The sequence below is a fragment of the Hemitrygon akajei genome, chromosome 7 (assembly GCF_048418815.1).
Source record: "Hemitrygon akajei chromosome 7, sHemAka1.3, whole genome shotgun sequence".
In the NCBI taxonomy this organism is placed as follows: Eukaryota; Metazoa; Chordata; class Chondrichthyes; order Myliobatiformes; family Dasyatidae; genus Hemitrygon; species Hemitrygon akajei.
Window position 1 is genome coordinate 175,586,255 of NC_133130.1, and position 24,825 is coordinate 175,611,079.

The 24,825-nt window shown below is 43.0% G+C and overlaps 1 protein-coding gene across 3 annotated transcripts in view; it reads right to left on the minus strand.

Moving 5' to 3' along the window:
* Nucleotides 1–24,825, minus strand: part of LOC140731197 (carboxyl-terminal PDZ ligand of neuronal nitric oxide synthase protein) — a 137,592-nt gene that overhangs the window by 76,844 nt on the left and 35,923 nt on the right. Inside the window, exon 3 of one of the 3 annotated variants that reach the window (XM_073052651.1) lies at nucleotides 11,858–11,884. The exons of the other annotated variants lie outside the window; for them this stretch is intronic. Coding sequence (XP_072908752.1) covers nucleotides 11,858–11,884 — 27 coding nt within the window. The remainder of the gene's footprint in view (nucleotides 1–11,857; nucleotides 11,885–24,825) is intronic. 3 annotated transcript variants of the gene reach the window in all.

Consider the following 24,825-nt stretch of genomic DNA (forward strand, 5'->3'; position numbering starts at 1 on the left):
CTGAAAGGAGACCAATTCTGACACCACGCGCCAGACAAGAATGGCTGACTGTCTGGTGTGACAAGCTATGAGGATATCTATTTATATTGCATTTGCACAGTTTGTTGCCTTCTACACTCCACTTGATCTTTCATTGATCCAGGAATAGTTATAATTCTATAGATTTGCTGAGTATGCCCACAGGAAAATGAATCTCAGGGTTGTACAGTATGTGGTGACATATATGAACTCTGATAATAAAAAGTTGCTTTGAAATTTAAATGAAATTACAAATAATTGGAAGAATGATGTTCCTGTTAAAATAAATACAGCAAGGTAAAGCACGTTCTAGAGTACGTATACAGCTTTCACCATTGGATGTAGATTGGATTACCCGTTAAATAATGCATGGACGTTGTGTGTTCAACATGCTCAAAACTATACGGTGACCATAATTGGAGAGGTTGAACATTTTCAACAGATCAGGAGTTTAGGCAAAAAAGTGGCAGATGGAATAAAGTGTGGAGAAGTGTATCGTCATGCACATTGGTAAAAGGAGAAAAGGCGGAGACTATTTTCTAAACATGGAGTGAATTTAGAAATTGGAAGTCCTAGTGCAGGATTCTCTAAAGGAGGGGTTCCCAACCTGGGGTCCACGGACCCTTTGGTCCATGGCATAAGAAAGGTAGGGAATCCCTGATCTAAAGGTTAACTTGCAGGTTCAGTCAGTAGTAAGAAAGGTGAATGCAATGCCAGCATTCATTTTAGAGGGCTAGAATTTAAAGATAATGCAGATGCTTTAGAAGGCATTGGTCAGACCACATCTGGAGTTTTGGGCACACACAACAGATTCTGCAGATGCTAGAATTCTTGAGTAACACACACAAAATGCTGGTGGTCAGACAGGATCTATGCAGGGGAATAAACAGTCAATGTTACGGGCCGAGACAATTAATCAGAACTGGAAAACAAGGGTTGGAGCCAGGAGCTCCAGAGTAAGAAGATGGGGGAAGAGGAGGAGGCAAGCTGGAAGGTGACAAGTGAAGCCAGGTGGGTAGGGGATGGGAGAATGAAGTAAGGAGGTGGGAGGTGACAAGTGAAGCCAGGTGGGTAGGGGATGGGAGAATGAAGTAAGAAGGTGGAAGGTGACAAGTGAAGCCAGGTGGGTAGGGGATGGGAGAAAGAAGTAAGGAGGTGGAAGGTGATAAGTGAAGCCAGGTGGGTAGGGGATGGGAGAATGAAGTAAGGAGGTGGGAGGTGACAAGTGAAGCCAGGTGGGTAGGGGATGGGAGAATGAAGTAAGGAGGTGGAAGGTGATAAGTGAAGCCAGGTGGGTAGGGGATGGGAGAATGAAGTAAGGAGGTGGGAGGTGACAAGTGAAGCCAGGTGGGTAGGGGATGGGAGAATGAAGTAAGGAGGTGGGAGGTGACAAGTGAAGCCAGGTGGGTAGGGGATGGGAGAATGAAGTAAGGAGGTGGGAGGTGACAAGTGAAGCCAGGTGGGTAGGGGATGGGAGAATGAAGTAAGGAGGTGGGAGGTGACAAGTGAAGCCAGGTGGGTAGGGGATGGGAGAATGAAGTAAGGAGGTGGGAGGTGACAAGTGAAGCCAGGTGGGTAGGGGATGGGAGAAAGAAGTAAGAAGGTGGGAGGTGATAAGTGAAGCCAGGTGGGTAGGGGATGGGAGAAAGAAGTAAGGAGGTGGGAGGTGATAAGTAAAAGTGTTTAAGGGCTGGAGAAGAAGGAATCTGATAGGAGACGAGAGTGAATACTAGGAGAAAGGCAAGGAGGAGGGGCACCAGAGTGAGGTGACAGGCAGGGGAGAAGAGGTGAGAGACCAGAATGGAGAAACAAAGAAATGGGAAGGAGGGGGAAAAACAGCATCCATTCCCAGGATGAGATTTCCTTTCCAGGACATCAGAGATGTCATCCTTGTTCACCCCATCTTCCTGTCGCCTTAACAGTGATAGAGTTCCTGTTACCTAGCACACCATGAGACTCTGCATCCAACACATCATTCTCCGCAACTTCCGCCATCTCCAAAGAGATCCTACCACCAAACGAATCTTTACCTACCCCCAACTAACTGCTTTCCACAGGGATCACTCCCTGCACGATTTCCTTATCCATTTGTCCCTCCCAGCAAGCAGCCAAAGTACTACACCTGCCCATCCACCTCTACCCTCACCTCCATTCGAGGCCCCAAAAAGCCCATCCAAGTGAAAAAACACTTCACCTGTGAATCTGTTGGGGTCGTCTATTGTAATTGGTGCTCCCGGTGCAACCTCTTCAAAATTGGTGAGACATGACATAAACTGGGGGAACCGCTTTGTCAAAGTGGAATTTCCCAGTGGTTACCCATTTAAAGTCCTATCCCCATTCCCATTCTGCCGTGTCCTCTTCTGCCTCAATGAGACCAGTCTCAGGGTGGAGCAGCCACACCTCATATTCTGTCTGGGTAGCCTCCAACCTGATGGTATGAACATCAATTTCTCCAACTTCTGCTATTTTTCTCCTCTTCTTCATTTTCCCTCTCTGGCTTCTCATCTATTTGTCTCCTGCCCCTGCTGCCCCTCCTCCTCCTTCCCTTTCTTCCATTATTCACTCTCCCCTCCTATTCTGTCCTTTTCCTTTTCCACCTATCACTTCCCATCTTCTCACTTAATCCTCCCTCGCCCATCTGCTCCGCTTCACCTATCACCTTACAGTTTTTCCTCATCCTCCTCCTCCCTCACCCCCCATCTTCTTAATCTGGTTTCTCCCTCCTTCCTTTCCAGTTGTGATGAAGGGTCTCAACCCGAAATGTTGACTGTTTATACATTTCCATAGATGCTGCCTGACCTGCTAAGTTCCTCCAGCACTTTGAAGTACTATGACTAGTCCTGGGCCCCATTACCTAAGAATAGATGTGCCAGCATTGGAATGGGTCCAGAGGAGTTTTATGAGAATGACCCCAAAAATGAAAGGGCATGAAGATCACTTGATTGCTCTGAGCCTGCACTTGCTGAAGTTTAGAAGAATAAGAGGGCATCTCATTGAAACCTACCGAATATTGAAATGCAAATACAGTGGACCTGCAGAAGATGTTTCCAGTAGTGGGAGAGTCTAGGTCCAGAGGGCACAACCTCACAATACAAGGATGTCCCTTTAGAAATGGGGATGAGGAAGAATTTCTTCAGCCAGAGGGTGTTGAATCTATGGAATTCATTGCTACAGATGGCTGTGGAGGCCAAGTCACTGGGTATATTTAAAGTGGACTTTGATAGGTTCTTGATTAGTTGGGGCGCGAAATGTTACAGGGAGAAAGTAGGAGAACAGGGTTGAGTGGGAAGCAATGAAGCAGTGGAGGCTCAGAGCAGACCCGATGGGCTGAACAGCCCGATTCTATTCCTATGGCTTTCAGTCTTACTTTAAATGAGGAGAAATTTCATGAAAATTACCCAGTAACAAACCCGATGACTGTCTTACAATGATCTGAATAAATCCACTGAGTTGCTTCTGTGATGCACCATTAATGCAGAGTCAGCCCTTATTAAAATATAATGAGATGAGATTACAGCTCGAAAGTGGATGGTAATTCATGGGCTTCATTAGTGCTGAGGGAAGGCATGTGATGGGGAAAGCTGGAAATGAATGCATACATAGATGTGTGCATCCCTTTGACGAGGTGCCGCACATGTGGCTGTTTAACAAGATAAGAGCCTGTGGTATTACAGGAAGGATACTAGCACGGATAGAAGACTGGCTGACTGGCAGGAGGCAAAGAGTGGAAATAAAGTGAGCCTTTTCTGGCTGGCTGCCGGTGACTAGTGATATGCAGCAGGGGTTGGTGTTGGGACTGCTTTTTAAAATATACGTCAATGATTTGGATGACAGAATTGATGGCTTTGTGGCCAAGTTTGCAGATAATACAAAGATAGGTGAGAGGCGGGTAGTTTTGAGAAAGCAGGTTGTCTGCAGAAGGACTTAGATAAATTGGGAGAGTGGGCAAAGAAGTGTCAGATGGAGTATCGTGTAGGGAAGTGTATGGTCATGCACCTTGGTAGAAGGAATAAAAGTGTTTTCTAAATGGGGAGAAAATTCAAAAATCAGAGGTGCAAAGGGACTTGGGAGTCCTTGTGCAGGATTCCCTAAATGTCAACTTGCAGGTTGTGTAGGTGGTAAGAAAGGCAAATGCAATATTAGCATTCATTTCAAGAGGACTAGAATACAAAAGCAAAGGTGTAATCCTGAAGCGTTATAAGGCATTGATCAGATTGACTGACCCAATCTAAGAAAGTAAGAGTGATAATAAATCAGCTATGATTGAATGGCGGAGCAGAATTGATGGGACAAATGGCCTAATTCTGCTCCTTTGACTTTTAGTCCTAGAGATGTGCAGTTCTATTGTATCTAAGCTTGTAGCCGGGCAACAACAGTCTGGACACATTCAATGCTGCATGCTGCCCGCAGCTTGCATTTCCAGACAGCAATGGTGCAGCTGGTAGCACTGCTGCTTGACAGTTCAACCCTGATCTCCAGTGTAGTCTCAATCTCTCTGTGGCCACACAGGTTCCCCCGGAAGCTCTGGATTCCCCTCACAGCCCAACGATATGCAGGTAGGGAGGTTAGTTGTCCACTGTACTGTACATTGCTTTAGTGCAGGCGGCAGAATCTGTAGGCAGTTGACAGGAATGGTGAGAGAATAGGTTACAGGGAAAAAACAGTGGGAGATATGATTGTTGTGTGAGCTACTATTGACTTGAAGGGCTGATTGGTCTCCTACAAAGCTGTCAGGAAGTATGGAACAACACACACAAAAACCTGGAGGAACTTAGCAGGTTGGGCAGTATCTATGGACTAAACAGTCGACATTTTGGGCTGAGAGCCTCTATCAGGACCTGATTCAGTCCTAGGCCGGAAATGTCAACTATATATTCCACTCTATAGATGCTGCCTGACCTGCTGAGTTCCTCCAACATTCTGTCTGTGTTGCTCTAGATTTCCAGTTGCATCAAGGACTGGGCGTGGCCCATCCTGGGGTATGAAGCCCATGTGTGTGAGGGTAGAGGCCTGTCCTGGGGTATGAAGCCTGTGTGTGAGGGGTGAGAGGTGGCCTGTCCTGGGGTATGAGGCCTGTGTGTGAGGGGTGAGAGGTGGCCTGTCCTGGGTTGTGAAGCCTGTGTGTGTAAGGGGTGAGAGGACTGTCCTGGGGTGTGAGACCTGTGTGTGTGAGGGGTGGGAGGAGGCTATTCCTAGGGTCTGAATCATGTGTATGTGAGGGGTGAGATATGGCCTGTCTGGGGTGGCAGGTCTGTCCTGGTGTGTGAGACCTGTCCTGGTGTGTGTTAAGGCCCATCCTGGGGTGGGAGGCCTGTGTGTATGAGGGATGTGAGGCCTGTGTGTGTGAGAGGTAGTAGGGTGGGAAAGAGGCCTGTTTTGTTCTGTTGTTGTTGTTGTTGCTTCATGAGTTGTTCAATGATGTGTGTTGTGTTATTGTTCTGTTAAACATTACGGGCGTGCTATGTTGGCATTAGAATGTGTGAAAACACTCCTGGGCTCTCTCGGGCACACGCTTGGTTGTTAGCGCAAACACGCATTTCACTCTAAGTTTCCATGTACCTGTGATAAATTAATCTGAACTTTAGGAGGTCAAAAACACCAGAGATTCTGCAGATGCTGGAATTCCAGAGCAACACACACAAAGTGCTGGAGGAATTCAGCTCGTCAGGCAGCATCTACAGACAGGGATAAACAGTGTCGACATTTCAGGCTGGGACTTTTCCATCCCGTTGCGCTTCAAGAGTCATGGCCTGAAACACTGTATGTTTATTCCTCTCCATAGACACTGTCTGACCTTGCTAATTTTACCTGTGTTAATTTGGCATGTCGAACATGGGTACGATACCATGAATAGCACGGCCCCAGGGAGTACTGAGGAACAAATGGACTCTGGCGTACATGTCGAAAGATCCTTAATGATGAAAGCACAGAGGAGTAAGGTGGTGAAAAAGGCATAGAACACAAGCAAATGACTGAATCAATTACTAGTTACGCCACAGCCGGAATACTGCGTGCAGTTCTGGTCCTCACAGTATCAGGGGTGCGTGACTGCACTGGAGAGGGTGCAAAAAGAGATTCACCAGGATGTTGCCCGAGGTAGAATGCTTCAGGTACAAGCAGAGAATGGGTTTGTCTTCCTCAGAGCCAAGGAAGCTGAGAGAGAACGTAACAAATGTATGCCAAGTTATGGGAGGCCAATAGACAGAATCTTTTCCCTTTGGCACAGCTGTCTAAAACCAAAGTGTTTAAGGTGAGGGTTAACAGGTTTGGAAAGAGATTGAGGAAGAATTTTTTATACAAAGCTATACCAGTTTATGAGAGGCCAAGGGCAGATAGTCAGAACCTGTTCCCTTTGGCAGAGTTATCTAAGAGCAAAGGGTATAGGTTTAAGGTGAGGATTAAGGAGCTTAGAGGGGGACTGAGGAAGAGGTATACAAATAATAAGAGGCACAAAGACAGAGAACATTGATTTCTCCTTCCGGTTAAAAGAATCCCTCCCACTCCCTCTTCTTCTATTTCCCACTCTGATTTCCCAGCTCTTCTCACAAGCCTATCACCTCTACCTGGTGCCCCTCCTCCTTTCCTTTCTCCAATGGTCTATTCTCCTCTCCTATCAGATTCCTTCCACTCCAGCCTTTTATCTTTCCAACCTACTTGCCTTCACCTATTGCCTTTCAGCTATCCTTCTTCCCCACACCCCACCTTTTCATTCTGGCGTCTTCCCACTTCCTTTCCAATCCTGAAGAAGGGTCTCGGCCCGAAGCATCAACTGTTTGTTCATTTCCACAGATGTTGCCTGACCCGCTGAGTTCCTCCAGCATGTTGTGTGTGTTGCAACGTATAGTCAGTACTCCACGATGCACTGGGAGACAAACATCTGAGCATTCACTTTATAAACCAGATAGAAGGAAGCAAACTTAAAACCACTTCCATTCACAACACTGCACCATGCTCCAACTGCATCAGGCTGCCAGGCTGGCTGAATGCAATTACAAAGGTTGAGGAGACTTGAGCTTTGTGTCCGATGTTTCCCCATTATTTGGATTAGTCTTCAATCTAACATTTTACCATTAGACGTTGCAAACAGTAACAGAGTTCTGTGCAATTAAGGAAGCAAAGGAACAAATAAACCTTGCCTATAAATTTTGCAAAACGGACTAGCAGGTTTCAAGGTTACACTGACATGTATTAATATTAAACATGCATTAAAATGCAGCAAGTCAGAACAGCCCATGCTCGTGACAAGTCACAACAGCAATAAAGTCACAGGTCCACTCATCCTTCAAACCAGGCTGTTTTTAGGACTTTTAAATCTCGGTGCAACAACCTGCGACCTCAGTTGGCAGTGTTCAACATGGAAGAAGATGTGACTTTTACGTATTTAATATGAATTAAATTTCACAAAGGAACAAGTTAAGCTATGTGAATCTATTAAAGTGTTTAAAGGTGTTATTTCTATAATATGGACATTATCTATACAAGTCCAAACACTAACATTAGTAAAGATATGGCCAAAATCTCCCGCTAGATTTTCAGAAACAAAGTGGTCTTTTTTGATGTGGAAAATAAAATGTTTAAAAAGTGCCAGAAACAGCCTGGTCTGAATGCTGTGTGGACTTGTGATTTTATTACTGTGGTGACAGAGACAATGATAAGAGTTTTCTTGCCCTTAAAAAAAACCCATTTCAATAACCCATTAGTTGCATGTTATTGTTACTGAGTGCTGTCGTAGGAAAGCAGCGTCCGTCATCAGGGACCCCCACCATCCATGCCATGCTCTTTTCTCACTACCGCCATCAGGAAGAAGGTACAAGAACCTCAGGACTCACACCACCAGGTTCAGGAGCAGTTAATACCCCTCAATGATTAGGCTCTTGAACCAGTGGGAATAACTCCACTCAGCTTCACTTGTCCCATCACTGAACTGTTCTCTCATCTCTAAATAAATAAATAAACCAGTGGATTCACCTTCAAGGACTCTTCATCTCATGTTCTCAATATTTATTGCTGATTTATTTTTTTTGTGTTTGCACAGTTTGTTGTCCTTTGCACACTGATTGTTTGCCTGTCTTGTTGGGTGTGGTCCTTCATTGATTCTATTTTGGTTCCTGGATTTGCTGAGGGTGCCCGCAGGGAAACGAATCTCAGGGTTGTATATTGTGACATATATGTACTCGGATAATAAATTTACATTGAACTTTGAAACCAACTTCCATCAATATTTATTTAATTACTCAGATTTGAAATGTTGAACTGCAATGTTTGGATTGAAACTCCGTATTGTGTCTCTGGATCAATGGCCCAGAGCTCTGCTTCTGGAGTATTAGCATCACCGCGTAACGCAGCCGGGTGGCTTTGGAACCAATGGGTACATCCAGATGAGTTCATTGTCATGCACACATGAACTATGAGACAGAGCCACAATGAGAAACTTGCTCACTACCTCTCAAATGAACAAGCTTTCAAATGGTCAACTTCTCAGTCATCGCCAGCAAGCCCAAAGAGCTGATTATTGGCTAAAAGAGAAAGAAGCAGGAAGGCCTCATTAGGGGATTGCAGATGGTAACTTTAAGTTCCTCGGTGTTATCATATCAGAGGGTCTGGCCTGAAACCAGCACATTACAAAGAAGGCACGGCAGCACCTCTACTTTGTTAGAAATTTGTGTAGATTCAGCACGTCAACAAAAACTTTGACAAACTTCTATAGATACTCAGTGGAGAGTGTCCTAACTGGTTGTAGAAACACTACTGCTTAGGAATGGGAAAGTCTACAAAAAGTGATGGATACAGCCCAGTCCATCACAGTCAAATCCCTCCCCACCACTGAGCACGTCTACAAGCAGCACTGCCTCACGTAAGCAGCACCCGTCATCCACGCCATGCTCTCTTCTCATTACCACCATACAGGAGCCCCAGAATCCACACCACCAGGTTCAGGAACAGTTATTACCCCACAACCATCAGGCTCCTGAACCAGTGTGGATAACTTCACTCACCACAATGAGCCCCAGAACCCACACCACCAGGTTCAGGAACAGTTACTACCCTACAACCATCAGGCTCCTGAACCAGTGTGGATAACTTCACTCACCAGAACTCTGAACTGATCCCAAACCTACACTCACTTTCAAGGACACTAAAAATCACGTTCTCAGTATTATTTATTTCTGATTTGCACAATTTGTCTTCTTTTGCACTGGGTTGTTCGTTAGTCTTTATCTATGTATAATGCTTCATAAATTCTATTGAATATCTTTATTTTCCTGTGAATACCTTCAAGTAAATGAATCTCAGCGTGGTATATGGTAACATATACATACTTTGATAATAAATTTGCTTTGAACATTGCTTGCATGGCACATAGGTACAGACAACTCCACATTAACAACAAACAACTAATTGAATACACCTCCTATAGTACATACATAACCAGTTAGATCCTCCACATTTCAAAACACAAATGCACCCGTGTTTGCCTCACTTTATTTTAATAGTAATCAAACTGTCAGTGATGAGGTTCAAACAGCAAATTGAGTGCAGTGCGCACTTCATGCAAAGGACTCACTTAGTCACTTAAGTTTTGATCAGATTAATCACTTATGTATAAATCAGTTGTGCTTTACCCAGTGTGAAATGCATAACCTGACCTCCTCCTACAGATTTCTAACACACTGCGCCAATGTCTAGTTCATGTTGCTCATTAATTCTGACGCTATACACTTAGCCGACTTTCACGATGTTTCCACAATATCCTGTGCCTCATTTCCCAGCCTGCGCCATGTCATTGCCGACAAGCCCGAGAGTGTTCGTTTTGTGATTATATCTGCCCGCCCCACGTCACTCACGACTGCACACTCAGAAGGAAAGCATTCTAGTCTGTCTGTCGAGAGAGGAGCAGCAGTGAGGTCATCAGCTCCTGACTGAACGTACCTTGGCTCAGTTTTCCCTCACCTGCAGTATTCGGGCAAACAAGGATCAACTTTATTCACCATATAGATTTACATGTGGTGTCAAGCCACAACATGCAATAAAAACAACAGCATTCAACAATCATAAAGAGTTACAGAGAAGTCAAGTTAGAAGTACAGGCATAGAATACCATTACAGACATTCATATGAATAAAATGGAATACTAGCATGTGTTTACAATGTAAACAGCGTTATAAAAAGAGGTTTAAAGTGCTTAGTGCAGTGCTGTGATGCAGGTAGTCAATTGGTGGGGGGTGGGTGGCTAACTAGAATGGTTGATCAGATTCCTGGGGAAAGAAAGGTGGGTAAATCTGGTGATCCTGGTGATCATCCATCATTAAGGACCCCCATCACCCAGGTCATGCCTTGTTCTCATTGCTACCATCAGGAAGGAGGTACAGGAGCCTGAAGGCCCACACTCAACAATTCAGGAACAGCTTCTTCCCCTCTGCCATCAGATTTCTGAATGGACATTGAACCCATTTACACTGCCTCACTACTTTTTTTTGCACTATTTAATTTAACTATTTATTCACCATATACACACAGTTCACAATTTTTATTATTACGTACTACTGCCACAAAGGCAACAAATTTCACGACATATGCCAGTGATTTTAAACCTGTGATATGCCAGTGATTATTAATACCATGAGAGCAGGTGGTGGATGGTCATATGAGCAGCTGGTGCATATGACAAGTCCTGACACCAAGCAGACAATCTCTGAAGAGTATTGATAATGGCTGGGGTCACCTGTCTTGTAAAGACACTGCCCAGAAGAAGACAATGATAAACCACTTCTGTAGAAAAATTTGCCAAGAACAATCATGTTCATAGACCATGACTGCCAACATCATTAGACACAGCACATAATGAAGGTGATGATTGTTGAAGTTAAATTATTCTCTGTTTGTGAGTGACTTAGACAGTGTCAGAATTGTACATCTATCCCCAATACAGACTGTCAGGATGTCCAGTGTCTAGCTCAATCACATTGTAGAGAGTGAGGCTCTTAACACCAAGGACTACCAGTCTCGTAGGTGAAAGCCCCCATTCAGGCTGGTGATGCTGTGCCAAGCCACAGCTCTCAATGGGAACCTGCACTGCACCATCGAAGCAAGTCAGATGGTTGGTACAGCTTGTTCTCCAGGCAAAATGTCAAACAGATGGGCTGCAAACAAATAGGAATTCTCTGAGGACCACGAGATGGTTAAAGATTGATGAAGTCAGTAGATCAAAGTGAAATGAGACTTGCTGGCTGTCATCAACGTTTATAACCTCAACAACATTACAAACCAGGGAGGAGCAACACTTCCTGGCAACAGTTAGGGACTGGCTACAGTCAGACTTCCTGGCAACAGTCAGGGATCAGCTTTAAAGGTCACAACGTCACTCACGAGAAGCAGTAGAGTAAAACTCCAATAATCTGGTACCCCCAACACTTTGGTAGTGCTGGGGCACTATGGTAGCTCAGCGGCTAGCGCAAAGCTACTACAACTCAGGGCCAGAGTTCAGAATTTAATGGTGGCATCCCCTGTAAAGAAATTAGTGCGTTCTTCTCGTGCGCGCATGTGTTTCCTCCAGGTGCTCCGGTTTCCTCCCACAGTCCAAAGTGATATCGGTTGGTAGGTTAATTAGCAATTGCAAATTGTCCTATGATTAAGCTAGGGTTAAGTAGGTGGGTTGCTGGGTGGCATGACTCGTTGGGCTGGAAGGGCCTGTTCCACACTATATCTCTAAATCAATTAAATAAAATAAATAAATAATATTTTCGATGCTGTTGGATTCTGCTCCAATTATCCATATTTTTGTCTGACTTTCTTTACACAGTATGCAGTAGTAAAACAAACTTTCCAGCAGGTCCAGTACTTTAATTCCAAGATGCCAGCTCCAGCTCTAAAGAAAAATAAAAGTTAATTTTTTTAGATTAAGGTTAAAAATAAATATTAGCTTTACATGTACACACGTCATATGTACATCAAAAATTACAGTGAAATGCAAGGCCACCTCTGGGCCTGCAAACTACAGCCCCTGGCCCAGACTCACAGACATCGGCCCTCCGACTGCCGTGCATGCCATTGGGCCTCTGACTCACAGACAATAAGTTACGATCATCCCTTCCTCATCTCCACCTGTGTTGTCTTAATTAACACTTCATCCTGAAGTCACAATGGCCCCGATGAATGTCAAGATCTGATTTTGGCATGCGGGCAAGACTGAAGTCAGGAACACTGCCAATAAGAGGAGTTTCCCAGAAACAGCACGCTCGATTGCCAATTCAGCCAAAAAGCTCCCGGGCCAAGCAGCAGGAGATTAACTGGAGGCAGAGGCCGCATGCAAGAGGTTGTGGCCTTGGGATTCAGCTGGATTAGAGCTGAATAAAGTTACATGTCTTGTCCTCCTGGCTCACAGTCTGTACCGTTAGTGTCCATTACTTAATGAACCCAAATCTTCCTGTCTCCTTTTAGTGGTCAGCTAGACTAAGCTGATATCAATCATATGTCAGGCTTGGCTTTCAGGGGATTCCCTCCATTCGATGCAATGCAGGTTTTTATCTGGTTTCAATGTGGTTGGTGGCTTTGTTTTGTAATGCAATAGACTATAACCACGGCATAAGTTCATCAATTCATTCTTTCAATACTTTTTAAAATATTTTTGAAGGCAGAAATGTGCAAAAATAAATATTGCAAAGGCTGGAAATCTGAAATAAAGAAAGACATTTCTGGACCACTTCAATGGATCAGGTGGCATATGCCAACTAAAGACCTGCTGAGTACTTCCAGACCTTTCTGATTTCATTTCAGAATAGCAGCATTAGCAGTATTTTCATTAACAATTTTTTTCACATTGCTAGTCCATTAGACATTGTAGAACTAGATCAAGTCCTAAAGATTAAAGATTAGTTTTATTTGTCATATGTACATCGAAATATACAGTGAATTGTTTGTATCAACAACCAAGACAATCTGAGAGTGCTGGGGACAACCCACAAGTGCCGCCATGCTTTCGGCACCAACATAGCATGCTCACAACCTACTAGCCCTGACTCATATGTCTTTGGAATGTAGGAGGAAACCTCAGCACCCGGAGGAAACCCATGTGGTCACATACAGACAGCGGCAGGAATTGAACCCCAATCTTACAGCTGGTGCTGCAAAGCGTTACTCTAATCACTATGCTACTAAGTGGCTAGGGTAGCATCTGAGGGCAGGTAAACGCAGAAACTGGAATCATTCAAATTAGCAACCCAACTAGGCACTCATTTGAAACATTCTCTGAACAAATAACGAGATTCACCACAATTTTGTCATGAATTATTACCGACTTGCACCAATCTGTAGTTCAATATTCATGGCCAGGGAAACTGAATTCATGAGGAAGAGTGTTCTGCTTCAGTAACGCAAGGCAGTGATGACACCTGACCTGTTGTCACGTGTACAGTATGAGGATCAATGTTAATGCATTGGAAGTAGTCCAGTAAAACATACTCTGAGTGTGTTGTCGTAAAAGGAACGGATGGGTTTTTATTCACTGGAAGTTTAGATGAACAATTGGGGACCGAATTAAAATGCAGTAGATCCTGAGAGGTCCTGACTGATTGATTTTAAATTTATATTTATTGTGTGTGCTTTGTATTTTTATTGTGTACTTTATATTTATTGTGTTTTAATATGCTTTATTATTTTGTTTTTTTATTTATATTATTTTGGATCCGGAATTAACTCCGCCTTTACACTCATGTACTGAAGAATGAAAATAAACAACCTTGAATATTGAAGAGGCCCTGATGAAGGGTCTCAGCCTGAAATGACAACTGGTTATACTATGCTGGGGCAATGGCATCAGTATGGGTGATGCCCACAGGCTCAATGAGCTGATTAGAAAGGCTGGCTCTGTTAGAAACTGGACACACTGGTGGCTGTGGTAGAACAAAGGACCCTATGGAAAGACCTGGCAATTCTGGACAATGGTTCTCACCCTCTGCATGCCACCTTGGCTGAACAGAGGAGCGCTTTTAGTAATAGACTAAGACAACTGCGCTGCTCCAAAGAGCGCTATATGAGATCATTTTTACCCTTGGCCAATAGGCTCTATAATGAGTCAACCTATTGCTAGGGAAGTGATGATTTCCCCCCCCCCCCCCCCCGCCCCACCTCCTGTTAGACTACTTGAGGTAACTTATTTTTTATTCTTTCTTACTTCTCTTCTAATATTTATATATTTGTGCACTTGAAACACTAATGTGACACTGTAATTTCCTTTGGGATCAATTAAGTATCTATCTACCTATCTATCTATTAATTTCCATTGATGCTCTCTGACTTACTGAGTTCCTCCAGCATTTTGTGCGTGTTGCTCTGGATTTCCAGCATCTGCAGACTTTCTCATGTTTTTGAATCTTGAATTTCTGTATTCACTTAAAGCAGATGCCTTAGTAACAGAGGTCACTAACAGTGGTGATTAGCAAAATGATTTACAACGTTAGCAATCCCAATCAGGGGTTTTAATTCCTGCCACTGTCCATAAAGAGCTTGTAAGCTCTCCCCGCAACTGCATGGATTTCCTCTTGGGCACTGCAGTTTCCTCCCACGTTCTAAAGACAAACGGGTTAGGGTTAGTAAACTGTGGGCTTGCTGCATTGACTGGTGGGCTGCCCCCAGCACATCCTCTGACTGTGTTGGTTATTGACGCAAACAACACATTTCACTGTACGTTTGTGTTTCAATCCACGTGACAAGAAAGCTAATCTTAAATCTTCTTTAGAAGTTGAATGAGGCAAAGGGACAGCCACAATGTTTAGAATAAAAAAAGCAATTGAAGTTTTCGGTGCTAATGGCTTCACCGATGTTGGAGAGTAGAACCCCTCCATATAGTATTCACCCACCTGATTATCCCTCTGCACTACCCACTCCTTTTGTTCTGTGTTATGGGTGAACTGCAACCTTATTCATCAAATGAGAAAGAAATTAGATCACTTGCCTTTAACTAATTCTTTGGTTAATCAAATTACAAGCTTAAAATCTTTGTAAAGGTATCAACTGGTGACTCGGGATTCTCACCTATATTTCTTTTAAAATCAAAATCAGCACATTCAGATCGCACCTTCAGATTAAACAAACTCTGGAGCAGTTAGGTTAGTTGGAGTCAAGAAATTCTGCCGCTCAGCTCTTCATATCTCACACACTGACTGCAGCTCTGCAAAGCTTCCACAGAGGTGCAGCTCTCCAACAGCTGAGTTCAGGATCAGACCCAGATGAACTAACGCCAGATTTAAAAACAAACCAATTCCACATTAAATACCAAAACCAACTGATAAAGAATTTGAAGATCTCCAAAGCCATAGTTTTATTTTCCTTATGTACTGAAAGCCTTGAACTAACACATTATTAATTTCCAGACCAGCCTTGGTGTGGATGTGTATATCTTTATGAACATGTGTTGCCTTTTTCTATTTTTGCTTCATCTAGCCCCCTATTCCTGCCAGTCCAGAGAAAATTTAACAAATTTCACTGTCTAGTGGCATATTTCCAGAGGCAGTCACGCTAAAATGATCCCTGTACATCTGTCTCAATCACAAAAGGCAGATTATTTTTGGACAGTGACACCACTGACAGGTTGACTGATCGGATATGAAATTCCAGACTGTTAGGTGATTTATTTTCCCTATTTTTGTGCTCTTATTAATTTTTTCCTGGTTCTGCAGTCACAAGGTAATTACTGATTTAATATGATGTGCTTCGGAATAAAATATAGTCTCCATGTACATCCAGACCCTCCAGGATCCCAATGGTTTGACAGGAACATGATTGGACAGGATGGCCGGATGATAAGGAGAGGTGAAAAAGCTTGTCAAAGAGGTGAGTTTTCACAAAATCACAGAATTATTTCAGTGCAGAAGTAAGTCATTTGGTTAAGATCATGGAAGGCCTTACATGAGCATTTTACTGAGACACTGTGACTCCTAATCTGGAGCTAACTGCGGACCTATGTTATTGAGACCATAAAGTGTAACCATAAAGTAGGAGCCACGTATCTATTTTCTATCTGCAGTGTATTCTGTTTTGTGTGTCTATTGTGTTTATTATGGTAGTTTGTCACATGGGTGGGGGCGAGGTAAGAGCAAAGAGTTTAATCACATATTCATTCTTTGTCTTTAGTTTGGTTAGTTCAGTTAGAGTTTGTTAGAGTCAGAGATAGAGACAGCAGGGTATGGTATGTTTTTGTTAACCACTTAATGACACTTAATATTGCTCAATATTAAGTTGAAGAAAGCTTAAATTTATTATGCTAAGACTGCTTATTTTGTTACATGCTTATTTAGTTTTAGGTTCATTAGTGCTTATTGTTTCAAGATTGCTTATTTTGCCAGTAGCTTAATAAAGGATCAAATTTATTTCTTCAACTTTAAACCTTATTACTGAATTCAAGTATCAGGTGTATCATACAGGATTAACCCCCGCCCCTATGTTTGGTCTGTAACAGCAGTGTTGGATTGTTCAAGTAGCTGCACATTAGTGTAACAGTTAGTGTACTGTTCTACAGCACCACTGACATGGGTTCAATTTCTGATGTAGTTTGTAAGCACTCCCCGTGACTGCACGGGTTTCCTCCAGGTGCTTCGGTTTCCTCCCACATCCCAAAGATGAACAGGTTAGATTTTGTAGGTTGTGCGTATGCCAGAAGAGTAGTGACAGGCTTGCCCAGCACAATCCTCGCCGATTTGATTTGACGCAAACAATGCATTTCACTGCACATTTTGATGAACATGTGACAAACACAGCTAATCTTTATACGTGATCGTGGCCTGGAGTTTGCATGTTCTCCCTGCCACTCAATAGGTTTCTTCTAGATGCGCTGTGTGCTCCTATATAGGTGTGGGTTGCTAAATTAATTACCCACTGTCAATTCTACTGTGTAGGCAAATGGAAGAATCTGAGGACATTAATGAGGACCCAGAGAGAAGTGGAGTGGAATCATTGTAGGATTAGTGTGAACATGGGGTTAATGGTTGGTTCAGTCTCAGTGGCCTCTATACATGCCATATGATTCAATAAAAACAGCACATATATAATATAACAGAGGATCAGAGGTGGAGGGGGTTAATAACTTTAAATTCCTGAGTGTTATTACTTCAGAGGACCCGAACTGGACCCAGCATGTAAGTGCAATTATGAAGAAAGCACAACAGTGTCTCTACTTCCTTGGGAGTTTCAAAAGCTTCGGCATGACATCAAAAACTTTGACAAACGTTTATAGATGTTTGGTGGAGAGTGTATTGACTGGTTGCATCATGACCCAGTATGAAAACACCAATGTCTTTGAATGGAAAATCCTACAAAAGGTAGTGGATTTAGCCCAGTCCATCATGGGTAAAGCCATCCCAACAATTGAGCACATCTATGTGAAGCACTTTCGTAGGAAAGCAGAATCCATCATCAGAGACCCAGATAATGCTCTCTTATAGACAATAGACAATAGGTGCAGAAGTAGACCATTCGGCCCTTCTAGCCTGCACCGCCATTCTGAGATCATGGCTGATCATCTACTATCAATACCCGGTTCCTGCCTTGCCCCCATATCCCTTGATTCCCCTATCCATAAGATACCTATCTAGCTCCTTCTTGAAAGCATCCAGAGAATTGGCCTCCACTGCCTTCTGAGGCAGTGCATTCCAGACCCCCACAACTCTCTGGGAGAAGAAGTTTTTCCTTAATTCTGTCCTAAATGACCTACCCCTTATTCTCAAACCATGCCCTCTGGTACTGGACTCTCCCAGCATCTGGAACATATTTCCTGCCTCTATCTTGTCCAATCCCTTAATAATCTTATATGTTGCAATCAGATCCCCTCTCAATCTCCTTAATTCCAGCGTGTACAAGCCCAGTCTCTCTAACCTCTCTGCGTAAGACAGTCCAGACATCCCAGGAATTAACCTCGTGAATCTTCTCGCTGCTGCCATCAGGTAGAAGGTACAAGAGCTTCAGGACTCACACCATTGGGTTCAAGAACAATTACCACCCCTCAATCATCAGGCTCTTGAATGGCAGGGGATAATTACACTTACTTGCCCATCCATTGATATGTTCCCACAACCAATGGTCTCACTTTAAGGACTCTTGTTATTTCATGCTCTCGTTATTTATTGCTATTTATTTATACTTGCATTTTCACAGTTTGTTGTCTTCTCCACTCTGATCTTTTATTGATCTTGTTATAGTTACAATTCTATAGGTTTGCTGTGTATGCCGGCAGGAAAATGAATCTCAGGGATGTATGTGGTAACATATATGCTCTCTGAAAATAAAATACACTTTGACTTTGAAATGGTAGCATCCGTGACTCTTTGGATATAATAGCCTGTCCTTTTAGAACCAGTGTGTCTATGCTGATGACTACATGAGCAACTCCAAAACAGCAGACCATTTTACCCAATGTATCTACTCTCTATGCCTTCATAACTTAATTGCACTCACAGCTACCCTGATTGGGTTGTTCAGATCACAGGCTCAAATTTGCCTAGCTCTACACACGTGGCATGTGATAACCGATCTCTCACTCCCTAAGTTTAGTGCAGCAGTGAATTCCGTTCCCATCTCTGCAAAACAAAACTGCCTTCTGTCCTTCTTCATTAATGGCAGCCTTACTACCGGTACTTCAATTTGTCAGAGCAGTGCACCAGCTAACACTACTGTATGAAGCACAAAGCAGAAAAATGCCTGCATTCTTACTACTATTTTAGTCACACACACAGTAGTGTGTCTTCCACACAACGGCACAAGGGTGAGTCAGCCACATAAATAAAGAGAAACAAGGACAAGACTGTGTTATTAATCTCATGTCCGCCAGTTCAATGGAACTACTGCTGTCTATGACCTTAGTCCACTCTCCTCTTCACCATACATTTAAACATATTTTGGTTAATAAATCTCTAGGGTTTAAAATTAAATGACCCATGATGCTGAGCATTCCTAATTTTTAGATCTACTTGTGTAAATACATTTCCTGGCTTTATTTACATTCAAGTCCAAAATTCACTGCATTAATTTTGTGCCTGCAATGACAACTAAAGCTTAGACACAGGACATGGTTCCTGACTGATTAGTTCATCCATACTTGTTGGTGTTGCAATTCCCAGCTGGATTTAAATCTGCCCAAGGACATGATGAACAATATTAATCTATTAACAATATCATTGAAGCAACTGGACCTTGAGTATGTGGGTGTGATGTTGTTTAGAAGAATGATCCACCAAGTTACTCAACTCACACACAAATTGAGAATTAATGGTCCTCAAAGACATTAATACAGATTTTCCTCATTTTTTCCTAATTTTTTAAAATAATGACAGACAGACATCTACACGGAGCATTGTTGCAGGAAAGCAGCATCTATCATCAGGGACCCCCACCACCCAGTTCATTCTCTCTCCTCGCTGCTGCCATCAGGAAGAAGGTACAGGAGCCTAAGGATTCACACCACCAGGTTCAGGAACAGTTACTACCCCTCAACCATCAGGCTCTTGAAGCAAGGTGGATAATTTCACTCAGCCTGACTTGCCCCATCATTGAAATGCTCCCACAACCTATGGAGGGATAAGAAATGGAAAGGATGAGCTATTTCAATGGGTGTCAATACCTCTAAGGATCTATCCTGGGCCCAACATATTGATGCAGTTACAAAGAAGTCACAACAGCAGCTGTGTTCCATTAAGAGTTTGAGGAGATTTGGTACGGCACCAAAGACACCTGCAAATTTCTGGTAAGGGTGTGGGCACTGCACAGGATCAAAATAAGCTGGAGAAAATTGTGAACCTAGTCATCTCCAACAAGCCCACTAGCTTTCCCAGCATCCAGGACATCAAGGAGCGATGCCTCAAAAAGGCAGCATCCAACATTAAGGACCCCCATCACCCAGGCCATGCGTTCTTCTCATTACTACCATCAGGAAAAAGTGACTGAAGACTGAAGACACACACTCAGTGTTTCAGGAACAGCTTCTTCCCCTCTGCCATCCGATTTCTGAATGGACACTGAACCCATGAGCATTGCCTCACTATTATTTTTTTTCTCTTTTCACACTACTTATTTAACTTTTTATATACTATTTACTGTAACTTTCAGCTTTCATTATGTGCTGCAATGTACTGCTGCTGCATAACAACAAATTTCACAACATATGCCAGCAATATTAAACCCGATTCGGATTCTGGGACTTTCAAGGATTCTTTTTGTATTTGCACAGTTTGTTGTCTTTTGCACAGTGGTTGAACACCCAGTTGGCGCGGTCTTTCATTGATTCTATTATGGCTATTATTCTTTTATGTATTTATTGAGTATGCCCACAAGAAAATGAATCTCAGAGTTGTACATGTGATACAAATGTACAAAGTACTTTGATACTAAAGTTACCTTGAACTTTGAAATACTCAGGCAGTCAGGCCACAATAGTGGAGAGGCAGATGTGACAGCAAGGATGTAATGATGAGGTTTTATAAGGAAGGTATTGCTCAGATCGCATTTCAATTATTGTGAGCAATTTTAGGCCTTGTATCCAAGGAAAATGTTATTTACTATTGTTTATTATTGAGATATAGCGCGGAATAGGCCTTTCTGGCCCTTCAAGCCAAGCTGCCCAACAATCCTCCAACTTAATCCTGGCCTAATTAGAGGGCAATTTACAATGACCAATTTACCTGCCTTTGGACTGTGGGAGGAAACCGAAGCACCCGGAGGAAACACACGCGGACACGGGGAGAACATACAAGCAGCGGCAGGAATTGAACCTGCGTCTCCTGTCCCATAAAGCAATGTGCTAACCACTACGCTACTGTGCCGCCCTTGGAGAGGCTCCAGTGGAGTTGCACAAGAATGACCCTGGAATATACAGCTTCACCTCAGAGGAGCATTCATTTGATGATCCCGGTGCTGTACCTGGAGTTCAGAAGATACTGAAAGGCCTGAAAAGAGTAGACATGGAAAGGATTTTCTATTAATGGAAGAGTCAAGGATCTGTGGATACAACCTCAGAATGAAGGGACATACCTTTAAAACTGAGATGAGGAGGAATTTCTTCAGCCAGAGGGTGGTGAATCTGCTGCAACAGAGTTCTAGGGAGCCAAGTCATTGGGTGTATTTAAGGCAGAGATTGATTGTTTCTTGATTGATAGAGGGGTTAAGGGTTATGGGCAGAAGGTGAAAGAGATTGAAAAACCTTGAACATGATTGAATAGTAGTGTAGACTCGATGGGCTGTATGGCCTAATTCTGCTCCTATATTTATGGCCTTCTGCTCTTGGAGCAGAAATCATTGAACAGAAATATTAACTTTCACTTTCCACAGATGTGGCCTGACTTGCAGAGAATCTCAGGGTTATTCTATCCTAATTTTAGATTTCAAGCATCGGCAGGTTTTTACTTGCTGGTGGTTGCTGAATGGTATAAAGGGATGTCTATATTCCACCGAGCTTCAAAATCCACTTGAAATCACATCCACTGTCACTGAAAGGAATTTGCTCTGATCCTCTCAGGAAGCTTCACAGTCATTACCTCACACCAGAGCCATCAAATGCTCCTCCTAGGTTAAGCCTAACATTCCAGGGTCATTCTTTTGCAACTCCACTGGAGCCTCTCCAAGGGCGGCATGGCAGTGTAGTGACTAGCACAATGTTTTAATGGTACAGGAGACCCAGGTTCAATTCCCACTGCTACTTGTAAGTTCTCCCCGTGACTGCACGGGTTTCCTCTGGGTGCTCCGGTTTTCTCCCACAGTCATTGTAAATTGTGTAGAAGACCAACACATGATGATCCTCACTGTCATCTTTAACAGGGACTTAAAAGAGACCATAAGACATAGGAACAGAATTAGGCCATTTGGCCCATTGTTTTTGCTCTGCCATTCCATCATCAACATTACATAACACAGGCGATCATGGTCTCATGACCATGATTGTTCTTGGCAAATTGTTCTGTAGAAGCGGTTTGCCATTGCGTTCTTCTGGGCAGTGTCTTTGCAAGACGGATGACTCCAACCATTATCAGTACTGCCTGGCGTCAGTCGTTGCACAACCAAGACTTGTGATATGCACTGGCTGCTCCCATGGCTTCACATGACCCTGATTGGGGTGATGGAGGTGCTAAGCAGTGCCACACCTTACCAAAGGGTGACGTGCAGGCTAGTGGAGGGAAGGCGCACCTTACAGCTCCAATAGTAGAGACATATCTCACCCCACCACCCAAATTCCATCATGGCTGATTTATTATCCCTCTCAATCCCCTTCTACTGCCTTCTCTCCATAACCTCTAACACCCTTACTAATCAAGAACCTAACAACCTCTGCTTTAATATCCCCATTGACTTGGCCTCCCAGCGATCTGTGGCAATGTACAGGTTCAGAATGAGTGGATGCTTCAGAGGGAGGTTACACAAACATGGGAGTGAAAAGGGGATAGAAAGAGATTGTTGGGTTGAAAAAAAACAATGGGGAAATGGGCAAATGTAGAAAATAAAAGTCTAGGTAAGCTTAAGTAATGAAAATGTTGTGGTTTGTTATCTTTTTCAGTTGCAATTTGTAATATCGAGAATGGTAAGCCCCACACACAATAAACAGTTGACATTTCAAGCCCAGACCCTTCATCAGGACCTGAGGAGCACAAAAGTACCATGACAAACTTAAAAATGAAGTTTTCACTGTTTAAACCTCTCTGTATTGGTACGTGGGAACAATTTTTTAAAATCGAACTGTTTGCAATTTCCTTAGGATGGGTGTCAAAGATTTGCTTTTCTTAATGTTCAGCATGGTTTATGTTACATGATAATAAGTGAGCAGTGCCATTGAAGTAGTCTAATTGGATCTTACTTACAAGGAAAATGTGCAAAACAACTGAAAGATTTGAAAACTGCCACAAATTGTCAGCTCTGAGTCTTTAATTGGGATGAGGAACACTTATGAACTGTATATTCTAAAGCAGTGACATTTCTCACACAATTTGCTCAGGCAAGCCTTTCTCCCAGCTATACTAAATAACTGCACACATCGCAACACACTGGGAGCACAGATCTTCAACATAACACTGACAAGTGCCTGTGGGCAACTAAGAGTCACTTAGTGTTGGGAATGGATAATTGACTAGGAGATGCAATTTGCACCAGACTGAAAGGAAGGCTTTTGCAAGACATTTTCTTCTAACCTTTGATTACTTCATATTATTTTCAGATCTCCCAGAATCCCGGATCTCCTCATCTTGATCTGCAGTTGGGCTTCTAGGCTTTCTGGTCAGTAACCTGCCCAAATTTGCAATATATTTTTTCCTCCAAAAGAATTAAATCTGCTTGCCTCCTCTAATAAGTTACGTTTATCCAAATTGTTACAGAAGCACAGAGACGATGTTGATAAGGTATGTTGGGCACCATGAAAGCATAGTAGTTGGAGAAACACTATTACATCTCGGGAGCTTTGGAGTTCAGAGTTCAAATCCAGCACCATTTGTAAGAAATTTGTATATTTTCCCATAAACGCATGGATTTCCTCCATGTAATCCAGTTTCTCATGTGTACATAGAAGCATACTGTGAAATGCATTATTTGGGTCTAATCATATCAGCGAGGATTGTATTGGGGGCAGCTTGCAAGCATCGCCACACTTCTTTCTCAACATAGCATGCCTGCAACTTACTAACCCTAACCCGTATGTCTTTGGAATGTGGGAAGAAACCAGAGCACCTGGAGGAAGACCACATGGTTATGGGGAGAACACACAAACTCCCTGTAGACTGCGGCAAGAATTGAACCCCAATCTTACGGCCTATGCTAACCACCGCACTAATTAATTGTGGGAGGTTCAGAAGAACAAGTGGAGATTTCATTGAAATATACAAAATTCTGGTAGGATTTATAGGCTAGACACAGGGAAGATGATTCCTTGGCTGGGGAGGAGTCTGGAGATAATGTCCCAGTCTCTGGATACCAGGCTCAGATATCTAAGACTGGGATAATTTTTTACATATAGGGAAGACTACATAGTTTCCTTCCTTGAAGGACATTGCTTCACTCAGAGTGGTGAACTTGTGGAAATCTCTGCCACAGAATGTACTTAAGAAAGGAAGTATATTTCTCAACACAGTAAGTCACCAAGGAGATGAGGAGAGAGCAAGAATATGATACTGAGGTAAAGGTCTAGCCACCTCCCTATTTAATGACAGAGCTGACTGGACTATTCCTGCTCCTATTTTACTAAGCTTGGCCACTTTATTAAGTATGCTTGCTCATTAATGCAAATATCTAAACAGCTAATCATGTGGCAGCAACTCAATACATAAAAGTATGCAGACATGATCAAGAGGTTCAGTTGTTGATCAGAACAAACATTAAAATGAAGGAGAATTGTGATCTAAGTGACTTTGAACGTGGAATGATTGCTGGTGCCAGATAGGAAGGTTTGAGTATCTTAGAAACTGCTGATCTGCTGGGATTTTCACAGACAACATTCACTAGAGTTTGCAAAGAATTGGGTGAAAAACGAAAAGAAGAAACATGTAGTTAGCAACAGTTCTATAGGAAAAAATGCCTTGTTAATGAGAGCGGTCAGAGAATGACCAGACTCATTCAAGCTGACAGGAAGGTGACAGTACCTCAAATAACCACACGTAAGAACAATGGTGTGAAGAAGAGCATCTCTGAATGTATAACATGTGGACCCTGAAGTGGATGGGCTACAACAGCAGAAGACCACAAATGTACACTCAGTGGCCACTTTATTAGGTACAGGAGGTACCAAATGAAGTGGCTATTGTGTGTATATTACTGGAGCTCAGCTACAATTAATATAGAATCAGAAATTCA